This window comes from Loxodonta africana, chromosome 8, assembly GCF_030014295.1.
Source record: "Loxodonta africana isolate mLoxAfr1 chromosome 8, mLoxAfr1.hap2, whole genome shotgun sequence".
NCBI classification, from domain to species: Eukaryota; Metazoa; Chordata; class Mammalia; order Proboscidea; family Elephantidae; genus Loxodonta; species Loxodonta africana.
In genome coordinates this window covers 89,333,907-89,346,927 of record NC_087349.1, presented here as the reverse complement: position 1 = coordinate 89,346,927, position 13,021 = coordinate 89,333,907, and the positions used below count along the sequence as shown (strand labels likewise).

Below are 13,021 nucleotides of genomic sequence, written 5' to 3'. Positions count from 1 at the left end.
TATCTCCACCTAACAAGTCTAATCAAATTCCCCAATTATTTCTTTTAACTTCCATCTCCCACAGATAACCCACCCTTCCAGCTGCTCAGGCCCAAAACCTGGGTTCATCTTTGATTCTACTCTTTCTTATTACTCCCCTTATCAAATCCATCAGCGAATTTTGTTGACTATACCTTCAAAATACAACCAGAATCTAACCACCCCTCCTTTTCCACCTTGAACCAATCTTCCATCATCTTTACCCTGGATTCTTTCAATATCCTCCTGACTGGTTCCTCTCATCTACCATGGCACTCCAACAGTTTACTTTTAACTCTGCAGCAAAAGTGATCATTCTAAAACATAAGTCAGATTCCATCACTCCTCTGCTCAAAACTGTCCAATGGTTCCCCCTCTCACTTGATGTAAAAACCAAAGTCCTTAAAACAGCCTATAAGGCCTTCCAAGGGGCTCCTCTCCTCCCCCTCAGCTCACTAGCCTCCACCAGCCAAACTGGCCTCTTTGCAACTCCTCAGGCATACAGTGTACCATCCAGTTTCAAGGTCCTTGCATTTGTCCTCTCCATCCAGAACATTCTTCTCCCAGATATGTACCTGGTTCAGGCCTTCTCCTTCAGGTCTCTGCTCTAATGTTCACTTACCCGTGATGCCTTCCATGACCACTCTATATTTTTCTCCACAGCCCTGATCACCATCTGACATATTACATATTTTTGTTACTTATTTATTGTTTGTCTTGCCTGCTAGAATCTACAAGAAAATAAGGGTTTTTATTAGCTTTATTCAGTGATATATTCATCCATTCCTTGGACAATACCTGGCAATGGTAAGTACTTAAAAATATTTTTTTAATAAATAAATGCATGACCAAGAGTTTCTGATATGTTTCAGGACATGGACTAGCCTGAGTCCTAAACCATAGGCAAGCTGAGATTTGTGATGCCTGCTGATGCTTGTCCGAGCAAAATAAAATCTCTTATTAAAGAGTTACAAGGCTGTGAGTTTATATTAACGTCGAAAATTGATGCCATGTGGAATGCGTCGTCAACTATATACGTATATAGATACAGACACTGGGGCCTTTTTTCAGTGGTCATGACCTGCCTCTAGTCTGTCCTTACCCTATCCAGACATTGGGATGTTTTTGGAAAAGGATGTCAGGATTAGGAACGCAGTCGGTGGAACAGAATTTTCCCCAGTGGACAGCCACATTGGCTAAGCAAGGATCAATTACAGCGAAACGGGTGAGAGCTGGAACTCCACAGGACTGCCTTGTTTTTCCAAGACTCACAAATCTTCTGCCTTTGACAGGATACAGTCTCACAACTTTTCTATGGCTGGTTTTAGTGGAAAATATTTGAATTTCTCTTCTCTGACAGGTTTCCTCCTTACACAGCTTTCAGCTTTTGCAGGTTTTACTCTATTTTCTCTTTGGAGCCCTGGTTAAGAGCTCAGCTGCTAACCAAAAGGTCGGCAGTTCAAATCTACCAACTGCTCCTTGAAAACCCTATGGTTACTCTGTCCTATATGGTCACTATGAGTCAGAATCGACTAAGTGGCAATGGGTTTTTGGTATATGCTCTTTAACAGAATTTTCTAAACCAGACCGCTACTAGAAATCTAAAGAGGTAGGGAGAACCAGACCAATCTTTCCAGTATTTTTGTGTAACGCTTCAGGAAGTTCAAGCAAGGACATTGTTAATCAAATTCTCCAGATAAATTAGTCCATATTCCACTTTACTAAAACTTTTTGAGGGAACCAACACAAGTCTTTTATGAAAACACTCTGAACAAAGGAAATCAGAAGAGAGTTGAAGATGTAGAATTAAAAAGAAAAATGTATTCAAATGCAAACAAAAAGAAGGAAGGGGAAGATAACACTCAAGGATAATAAGGTATGGGTTGAATAAGGAATTTGGGTTTTACTTTTTAAGCAAGAAGAACACAGTAGAAGTAGTAGCTAGGGGTGTAGTGTGCCAGGGATGTTGGTAGAGGCAGAAGCACAGTCAAAGTGGCAGGTAAAAGTATATTGATGGATTCGGAAGCATCACCTTCTACTCCTCGTTCCCTGACCTGTGGCTTCCACAGAAATGCTAGTACAGAAGACACCAACCTAGCCTGCTTTGCTGCTGGATGAGTTACCACGTACAATGCCCTCTCATGCAGCCATAGCACTGTGGCTCTCACACAGCCTCCAACCAAGGCTGGATTTGGCCCCTTTGGTTTGACATAGATGAAGAAGGAGGCAGCTTCAACAGCCTGAACCTTGTTCAGCTTCCAGGGCGTGCAAGTGAGGTTGAGGCATGAGACAGTGGTCTTCTGAGAAGCCAGTCCCAAAACCATGCGGGATGCTAGCTACAGGATCCCCTACCCACATTCAAAAAAACCCAGTGCCATCAAGTCGATTCCGACTCATAGCGACCTTAGCGGACAGAGTAGAACTGCCCCATAGAGTTTCCAAGGAGCGCCTGGCGGACATGAACTGCCAACCCTTTGGTTAGCAGCCGTAGCACTTAGCCACTATGCCACCAGGGTTTCCCCCTACCCACGTACCCATCACAAAATCACCACATGGCTATGAGCAACACTGAAAATAAAGAAATAATATATTTCCGCCACTGCACTAGTCCCCTTTCTCAAATTTGCTTGCCTAATTATTTTAATTCTCAAAATTTAATCACTTATGCTCTTTCTCAGCCCACAGGAATGTATACCATGAAAATTTTTTTTTAATTAAAAATCAGGATCAGAGAAAATACAAACTAGAACTGAAAGTCTAGGCCAGGGGGAAGTAAAATATGTGCAGTATAGTATTTTAAAAAGTTCTCAAAATTAAGCAGAACACTTGGCTTCATGTTACCTAGCAGCCAAAGAAAAAAGAGAAACAGAACCAGTTACATGATTCTCAGTGTCCATGAGGAGAAAATATTTTGGTTCCTCAATGACGTAAGCCATTTCCTAGAATTCAGATTTGCAAAATTTATGTAGGAGATTATGAGTATAATGGAGAACACCTAAAACCACATTTCTACCATGGCTATTCTTGGTACAATCTTTTTTAAAAAATCAAGGGCATACCACTTGCCCTTGAGTCGATTCCAACTCGTGATGACCCCATGTGTGTCAGAGTAGAACTGTGCTCCAGAGAGCTTTCAAAGGCTGATTTTTCAGAGGCAGATCATCAGGACTTTCTTTCAAGATGCCCCTGGGTAGACTCAATCCCACAATCTTTTCTTAACAGCCAAATGCGTTAACTGTTTGCACCACCCAGGAACTTCTCAGATAAAACCCCTCTATCAGAAATGAAGACAAAATGGACCAGTACACATCTTTCTTACAGTTAAGCTTATCCAAGAAGTCAACTTTAATTATCTTGGGGGAACAAATGAACTTAATCCCCTTAAGTAGTCCCCTATATATGCCATGCCCGTCTACCAAGAACGGCTAAATCTATTACTCAACAGGGGAAATTTCCTAGAGTTTTTAGGTTCTTCTCCCCCTACTATTTCATGATTGTTGTTCTTGTCATTGTTGTTTTAATCTATTCCTACTGCAAAGAAATACAGTATGCATGCCTTTTATTTTTATTGAGTTAATATTTTTCAAGTGCTCAGGCAAACAGTAAGTGCTCTATAAAGTTCGTTTTTTATTTGCTTGTTTTGTTTTGTTTTTTTTAAGGCACTTCATTTCACTAGGGGAAAGTAGTATAAATAACAAATTAGTTGTAAATAAATAAAATAAGTTACTTGGGATTTTATACGCTTCTTGTAACCTTCGCCCATTTTCATTATTTTTCCTTAAGTAGCCCATACTGAGTAAAAGCCTTTGACTCTTATGATGTGAGAATGTGACATGAAAAAGCTGGTGAAGGGGGATTATTATAATTTCACATCGAGGATGATTCAAAGGCTTTAAAACACTCAGAAATACCAGAGCCTTTTAAAATTTCCTTTCCGGATGGACAGCTGGAACGTCAGAATTCCTTACTACTCTTCCCTCCAACTGTCTCTTACATTTTAAGATCTCTGTTCGGGGACTGTGTCTAATTGGTTGTTTAGTACATTATAGGGATCCAATAATGCTCTATAAGAACAACGAAAAAAAGTGCTACCGAGCATCACTGTTGCATTTACTTGTGACCCTATCCCTTTGCCTTAATCCTGTAAAGTGATTTTAAAACGCCAGTACCTTAATATAAAAGCTGAATCTGTTCTGAAAAAAAAAATACATCAAATGGATCGCCTACATTTTTAAGAACAAATAATCCACACTCATAGTTAACCTATTTGTCTCGACAACAGCAGATGTTCAATAATATGACGAGAAAGTAATTGTGAGCTTGGTGGAAAACGATCAGAAAGATTATGGTAAACAGACAGTTACAACCTGGGCCCAAATCAGATGAAACAACTTTGCTGCCACTGGGAGGAAGCTCCTGCTCTTTTCTCCCTTGACTCTTCTCTCCTGCACTCACCACCCAGGTACGACTTACGATTAAATATTTAGCAAAGTGAAACAACAGGTTTTGCAAAGAAAAGTCTGTAAGTTTATCCAAGTCAAGTTCAAGAATCAGGTCTTTTTACTAGCAGGAGAAGGGAATGGGAAAGCTGGTAACAGGGAACCCAAGGTCGAGAAGGGGAGAGTGTTGACATGTCATGGGGTTGGTAACCAATGTCAAAACACAATATGTGTACAAACTGTTTTTTGAGAAGCTTGTTCTGTAAACCTTCATCTAAAATTAAAATAAAATAAAAGTAGCACAAACCTTAAAAAAAAATCAGGTCCCTTTTTTTGCTTAAATTTCATACTTCGTATATCTACTTTTCCCATGATTTATCTAGCTTTGGATGCTATCACAAGCAGCCTTTGAAAGTGCTTTTTCAAACGTTAGACAAACGCTCGCAAATGGATAAAATGCTGTTTTAAGGCCACGTTCACATAATCTGAAGTGCCACCTAGTTTCCTCTAGGAGGTTTCTAGTGGGTGTCAGAGGACACGCCTCTTAGGGTGTCACTACAAGCAAACCTACCCGCTTGCTGCTCTCCTCCTCCTGAGCTTTCCTGAACTCGTGCTCCAGGGAACAGTCCAGCTCATTGAAGAGGCCTACTTCTTCACAATTTTTCAGGAATCTTGTTGGAGTCGGAGTCTGATCTGAAAACAGAGACCAAATAATCATAAATGGGATCTTTTGCTCAAAAGTCAATGGTAAACACTAACTGAACTCACTAATCTGCCCCCCTCGCCTTTAATTAAGATGTCAACTAGCCATCCAAGGATACTTGATGGCACAATAGTTAAGTGCTTGGTTGCCAACCAAAAGGTTGGCGGTTCGAACCCACCAGCCACTCCACAGGAGAAAAAACCTGCTCCCATAAAATTATAGCCTTGGAAGCCCTATGTGGCAGTTCTACCCTGTTCTATAGGGTCACTATGAGTCAGAATCAACTTGACAGTACACAACAACAACTAGCCATCCATAGTCTTCCAAAACTTTAAACAAAACAAGAACATGGAAGAAAATAAAACTGTAAATTCCAAAGAAGGAATACAATCTGTAGAAGGCTGTAACATGTGTGGGCTTTCCAAATCTCCCCCTGGACTGAACTTCAGGAGGTCTCGTCATACTTTCTTGGGACTGCACCTTCTGAAAACACTTTGCAACATGTGAAATGGTCTTAAAAAAAAAGAAAAAAAATGATTTAGCTAAAATCAGTTAATAAAAAAATCTGATGAATCAATTTAAACCTGATTTTATAGGGCTTGAAAGAAAAAAGATTTTCTAAAATTTTATATCATACAAAAAGAAACAAATAAGCATGTTAATTCCCTTTTCTTACTAGAAAAGAAAAATTCAGCAATTCTATCTATTATTCTGGAAGTTACACAAGGATGATAAAAGGGCCCATGTCAAACACATCCAGCTTTCATTATTTCTATTTTTTCCTTTGCTATAGTCAAAAGAATGTTTAGAGAATGCTCTTTAAAAGTAATAGAATTTCTTTCATATTCTTGACTTTCCAGAGAACTTATTACTTAAAAATTAGAGGATCCGAAACCTCTGTTTATGGCTTAAATTTGTGCAGCATTTTTTTAGTTCACAAATTTTTTTTCACACATTCTCTTGAATCTAGATCTCACAAGATCCTATCAGGTGGGTAGCACAGAATTACAGCTTCATAATCATTAAGAATAGTCATCTTCCTTGATAAAATGTGTACTTGAGTTGACACAAATAAAAATTATACTTTATTTGTAAATATAGATAAATCAATCATTGTCTTAGAATTTAAAACACTGTGTAAATTGCCCTTTTCTCAGAATCAGACACTATCAGAGCCAGAAAGGACGACAGAGGGAAGCTTGTCCACATTAATTATTTTGCAAATGAGGGGAAAAGAGCACAGTGATTAAGGGTCTTCGTTAAGGCCTCACCAGGATTATAACCAAGGCCTCAGTGCTATTTCCCCTATCTACAGATATCATTTCTATCGGGGTCTATGACCAAAACCCAAAAAAACCAAACCAGTTGCCATCGAGTCGATTTCAACTCAGTGACCCTATAGGACAGAGTAGAACTGCCCCACAGAGTTTTCAAGGAGTGGCTGGTGGATTTGAACTGCCCCTCTTTTAGATAGCAGCCGTAGCTCTCAACCACTTCGCCACCTGGCTTGATCTAGACTCAACCTCAAAACCTCTTTCCACACAGGTCTGTATGCCATCACCTCCAATCAACCAGAGGATACCTCCAATCAACCAGAGGGTACCTTCAAGTTGAAACCAATTTTCCATTCCTGCACTTTCTTTAAAATTCCTGTGTTAACAAGAAGCTAGAATTACATGTATTTCTCTAGGTCACACAGTAAATCACTCCCAGGAAATTATCTATCGAAATTCAAAGAACATCTTAATATCCATGAAGCTCAAAATGGCTCGATATTCGCATTTAATCTGCTCTTCAGGGGCAATATTCTCTTGATTCCCTTAGGAGCAAGGAACATCTCTAACTATTAAGTACCAAAACAGTTAACTTGGATTCCAACACAGCAAAATCCCCCTCTGCATTCTTCCTCACCATTAGCCTGATTCTCAAAACACTGAGCTTTCTTTGCAGTACACAAACTACCACCAAAAAACCAAACCAAACCCATTGCTGTTAAGTCAATTCTGACTCATAGCAACCCTACAGGAGAGAGTAGAACTGCCCCATAGGGTTTCCAAGGCTGTAAATCTTTACAGAAGCAGACTGCCATCCATATCTTTCTCCTGTGGGATGGCTGGAGGGTTTGAACCACCAACCATTCAGTTAGCAACTGAACGCTTAACTACTGCACCACCAGCGTTCCTAGAACTTACCACAGATCATCCTAATTTGGGAATAATAAATAAGATTTATCAAAGAATTGGATTTGGTTGAAAAATTGTTTTGTTAGTTCATCAATTGATTTATTAATATTTACACATATACATACATATCCAGTATATATGTATATAAAAGACAAAATATGTATGCAGGATTCACACTATACAAACATTTTCATACATTTAGTCTAGAATCTAGATCATACAAAATCCTCTGGGGTAAATAGGATGGTTATGATTTTAGAAATGGGGAAATAATCTGAGCAATGTGAAGTGCCTTGCACATAGTCACATAATTTGTAACCATGTTATCACTACCAAGTCCTGTTTTGTAGTTCCTGGGTGCTGCAGTTAATGTGACTGGCTGTTAACTGAAAGGTTGGTGGTTCCAGTCAGCCCAGAGACACCACTGAAGAAAGGCCTGGTGATCTACTTCTGAAAAAATCAGTCATTGAAAACCCTATGGAGCATAGTTCTACTCTAACACACATGAGGTTACCCGGAGTTGAAATCAACTCAACAGCTACTGATGGCTTATTTGTTTTTTGTTTTTTGAGTCCTGCTTTATCTTCAGACATGATCACTTCCCAATCTAAATCCAATACTCTAACTTTCCTGACATGTTCAAAGAGCTCTGTTGTATGTATAAAAGATAACTGACAACACTGAAATCTAGATTTGAAAATGGTGTGATTTGGGGCAAGTTGCCTACATATTCTGGGCCTCATATTCCTCATTTTTCAAATAAAATTTCTGAAGTTATACGATTCTGTGAGTTCTACAATCACTACCATGATGGTTTGGCTTCAAAAGTCACTGTAGCTAAAGAAATACATGACAATTTAAATGACACCCAAGTGGGACGTCGGTAACAGCGGGAGGTTAGACACTAGTGATTAGGTCAGAGGTAAGGGCTAGATACACAGAAAAAGAAAACTTCTGGGTAGAGTTGATCCTTAAGCCATGAGAATGGATGAGTTTTCTGAACGAAGATGTAAACAGACAAAACCCAAAAGTGGAAATAAAGGATGTGTATGTGTGTGTACCTAATCTTCCATTTATTGAGTGCTTACCCACGTCACACATGGTGCACTAAGTGATTTATATAGACCATCTCATTAATTTTCGCACCAACTATATTAGGCAGTTCTACTCTGTTCTATAGGGTCACTATGAGTTGGAATCAACTCAACGGCAGTGGGTTTATATTAGGTAAAATTTATTTTCCCTACTTGACTTAAGAGGAAACTAAAACTCACTCCAGGAAATTGGGTCACATAATTTTATTGGTAACTGACAATCCTAAAAATCCTTGGTTCTTTTGAAATACCTTGGAATCATTTCTTTTCCTCGTACACAATGATCCTACTGACTCTATTATCTTGCAGAAACATTTTTGCCATTGAAAGATCTGAGACAACATCACATATTGTCCTGTGCCATCCAGTTGACTCCAACTTATGCAGACCCCATGTGTTATAGAATAGAGCTGCTCCACAGGGCTTTCTTGGCTGTAATCTTTACGGAAGCAGATCATCAAGCATTTTCTTCCCCAGTTCCACTGGGTGGGTTCAAAGTGCCAACCTTTTGGTTACCAGCTGAATGCAAACTATTTGTGCCATCCAGGGACCTATGTAACAAAACTGAAATAATAGACCACTTGTCATCAGTAAGAATAAATATAAATTTTAATTTTCCTTTTATTTCTCTATAATTTTGTCTTGTTTATCTAGTGCTGCTATAACAGAAATACCACACGTGGATGGCTTTAACAAACAGAAATTTATTCTCTAACAGTCTAGTAGACTAGAAGTCTGAAATCAGGGCACCATCTCCAGGGGAAGGATTTCTCTCTTTGTTGGCTCTGGAGGGAGATCCTTGTCCTCAATCTTCCCCTGGTCTAGGAGCTTCTCCACACAAGAACCTCAGGTCCAAAGGACGCGCTCTGCTCCTGCACTGCTTTCTTGGTGGTACGAGGTTTCCCTGTCTCTCTGCTCACTTCTCGCTTTTATATCTCAAAAGAGATTGGCTCAAGACACAATCCAATCTTGTAGATTGAGTCCTGTCTCATTAACATAACTGCCGCTATCCCACCTCGTTAACATCATAGAGGCAGGATTTACAATGGATTTACAACACACAGGAAAATCACATCAGATGACAAAATGGTGGACAATCACAGAGTACTGAGAATCATGGACTAGCCAGATTGATACACATAGTTTTGACGGACACAATTCAATCCACGACAGCTTCTTAGTTGAAGATTTACACGCCATGGGCCAAAATTTGAGGCAGAAAATAATAGTAATTCTAGAAGGCTGTGTAAGACTTCTGAACTCTGAGGTGAGTTCATAAAATAGTCTACGAAATAAAATTAAGGCTAGCATCTGAGGGGCCAAGCACCAAGCGAAATTGAGGGATGTTTTCCATCTCCTCTGAAGTAAAATTATTCCCAGATACCAGCACACACCTACATATACTAGCAGAGAGGTTGAAAGAGGTTGGCACGGGGATGATAATCACACTGTTCATCACCATGGGCCTATCAACAGCAACAGGGAAGCAAAGACTATGGTCAAAGGGAATCCTGGGCAGTAAAGACAGCTGTTCCCCTTCTCATCCCTGGAGCAGAAGACCTAGGAGAAACCCCCAGAGCTGTTACCAAATGTGATTTTCTTTGCTGTATGGTATAGTTAGGGAGAGGCAAAGCAGATACCTATATCCACATTTGGAACAGATAAGGCACACTGTTCCTAATTTTTAATTTGTTTTCTTCTAGTGAAAGAGCTATTCTTTCCAGTTACAACAGGAACCAGAAAATGGAGCTTAACTTTTGTTTTAACATTTATTAAAATTAATACTGGGCCTCTAGTGTCTTTGATCCCACATGGTACCAGTTCCAAGTAAGCCAGGAAATGTGCAAACGTTCAAAAAGAGGACAGCTAAATCTATCAGCAGCTGAAATAAATGAGGCAGAGTTTCTCAGCCACATGAATGCCTTGTCAAATAACTAGTCCTGCTGAAATTAGATCTGAAGTTGGAAGGTAATATTCACGGTCATAAATAAAAATTCTGGTAAACCATACTTTATTCAGAAACAAGAGCATGCACCAGTTAGCTACAGTACCAGCAATTTCTATATCCTGAGTAATAATGGTTGGTGTTATATCGGTTTCTATATCCTGAGTAATAACGGTCGGTGTTATATTGGTGGATAAAATCTAAGGTGTGATCAGTGGTGATGCGTGACACTTCAGGGACATACAGGAACTGGCTCCCACAAGAACTTAAAGCTGAGATGATTGTTTAAGGGCTTCCCATCTTTCTTTTACTGATTTCACTTCAGTGAGAATCAAAGACTACAGCCTTCAGTATGGATTACATCTCAACATGGAGAAAACAAAATATCTCACAAGTGAAGCAATAAGCAATATCATAATAAATGGAGAAAGGACTGAAGTTGTCCAGGATTTCATTTTACTTGGATCCAAAATCAACACCCATGGAAGCAGCAGTCAAGAAATGAAATGAGGTACTGCGTTGGGCAAATTTCCTGCAAAAGACCTCTTTACTGTTGTTGTTAGGTGCCGTCGAGTCGGTTCCGACTCATAGCGACCCTATGCGCAACACAACGAAACACTGCCCGATCCTGTGCCATCCCTACAATCGTCGTTATGCTTGAGCTCATTGTTGCAGCCACTGTGTCAATCCACCTCATTGAGGGTCTTCCTCTTTTCCGCTGACCCTGTACTCTGCCAAGCATGATATCCTTCTCCAGGGACTGATCCCTCCTGATAACATGTCCAAAGTATGTAAGACGCAGTCTCACCATCCTTGCTTCTAAGGAGCATTCTGGCTGTACTTCTTCTAAGACAGATTTGTTCGTTCTTTTGGCAGTCCATGGTATATTCAATATTCTTTGCGAACACCACAATTCAAAGGGGTTAATTCTTCTTCGGTCTTCCTTATTCATTGTCCAGCTTTCACATGCATATGATGTGAATGAAAATACCATGGCTTGAGTCAGGCGCATCTTAGTCTTCAGGGTGACATCTTTGCTCCTCAACACTTTGAAGAGGTCCTTTGCAGCAGATTTGCCCAATGCAATGCGTCTTTTGATTTCTTGACTGCTACTTCCATGGCTGTTGATTGTGGCTCCAAGTCAAACGAAATCCTTGACAACTTCAATCTTTTCTCCGTTTATCATGATGTTGCTTATTAGTCCAGTTGTGAGGATTTTTGTTTTCTTTATGTTGAGGTGTAATTCATACTGAAGGCTGTGGTCTTTGATCTTCATTAGTAAGTGCTTCAAGTCCTCTTCACTTTCAGCAAGGAAGGTTGTGTCATCTGCATAACACTGGTTGTTAATGAGTCTTCCTCCAGTCTTGATCCCCCATTCTTCTTCATATAGTCCAGCTTCTCGTATTATTTGTTCGGCATACAGATTAAATAGGTATGGTGAAAGAATACAACCCTGACGCACACCTTTCCTGACTTTAAACCAATCAGTATCCCCTTGTTCTGTTCAAATAACTGCCTCTTGATCTATGTAAAGGTTCCTCATGAGCACAATTAAGTGTCCTGGAATTCCCATTCTTTGCACTTTTATCTATAGTTTGTTATGATCCACACAGTCGAACGCCTTTGCATAGTCAATAAAACACAGGTAAACATCCTTCTGGTATTCTCTGCTTTCAGCCAGGATCCATCTGACATCAACAATCATATCCCTGGTTCCACGTCCCCTTCTGAAACCAGCCTGAATTTCTGGCAGTTCCCTGTCGATACGCTGCTACAGCTGTTTTTGAATGATCTTCAGCAGAATTTTGTTTGCGTGTGATATTAATGATATTGTTCTATAATTTCCACATTCGGTTGAATCACCTTTCTTGGGAAGAGGCATAAATATGGATCTCTTGCAGTCAGTTGGCCAGGAAGCTGTCTTCCACATTTCTTGGCATAGACGAGTGAGCACGTCCAGTGCTGCATCTGTTTGTTGAAACACCTCGATTGATATTCCATCAATTCCTGGAGCCTTGTTTTTCGCCAATGCCTTCAGAGCAGCTTGGACTTCTTCCTTCAGTACCATCGATTCCTGATCATATGCCACCTCTTGAAAATGGTTGAATATTGACTAATTCTTTTTGGTATAATGACTCTGTGTATTCCTTCCATTTTCTTTTGATGCTTCCTGCATCATTTAATATTTTCCTTCACTATTGCAACTCCGGGCTTGAATTTTTTCTACAATTCTTTCAGCTTGAGAAATGCCAAGCATGTTCTTCCCTTTTGGTTTTTCATCTCCAGCTCTTAGCACATGTCATTATAATACTTTACTTTGTCTTTTCGAGAGGCCCTTTGAAATCTTCTATTCAGTTCTTTTACTTCATCAATTCTTCCTTTTGCTTTAGCTGCTTGACACTCAAGAGCAAGTTTCAGAGTCTCCTCTGACATCCACCTTGGTCTTTTCTTTCTTTCCTGTCTGTTCAGTGACCTCTTGCTTTCTTCATGGATGATGTCCTTCCACAACTCCTCTGGTCTGCGGTCGCTAGTGTTCAACGCGTCACATCTATTCTTGAGATGGTCTCTAAATTCAGGTGGGATATACTCAAGGTCATATTTTGGCTCTCGTGGATTTGCTCTAATTTTCTTCAGTTTCA

At 39.8% G+C, this 13,021-nt stretch overlaps 1 protein-coding gene across 2 annotated transcripts in view; it reads right to left on the bottom strand.

Moving 5' to 3' along the window:
- Positions 1–13,021, bottom strand: part of CREB5 (cAMP responsive element binding protein 5) — a 390,225-nt gene that overhangs the window by 355,537 nt on the left and 21,667 nt on the right. The window contains exon 3 of one of the 2 annotated variants that reach the window (XM_064290105.1): positions 5,029–5,156. In XM_064290105.1, the coding sequence (XP_064146175.1) occupies positions 5,029–5,156 (128 nt within the window). Of the gene's footprint in view, positions 1–5,028; positions 5,295–13,021 lie in introns of those variants that run through there. The other variant, XM_064290104.1, reaches the window with a different exon arrangement.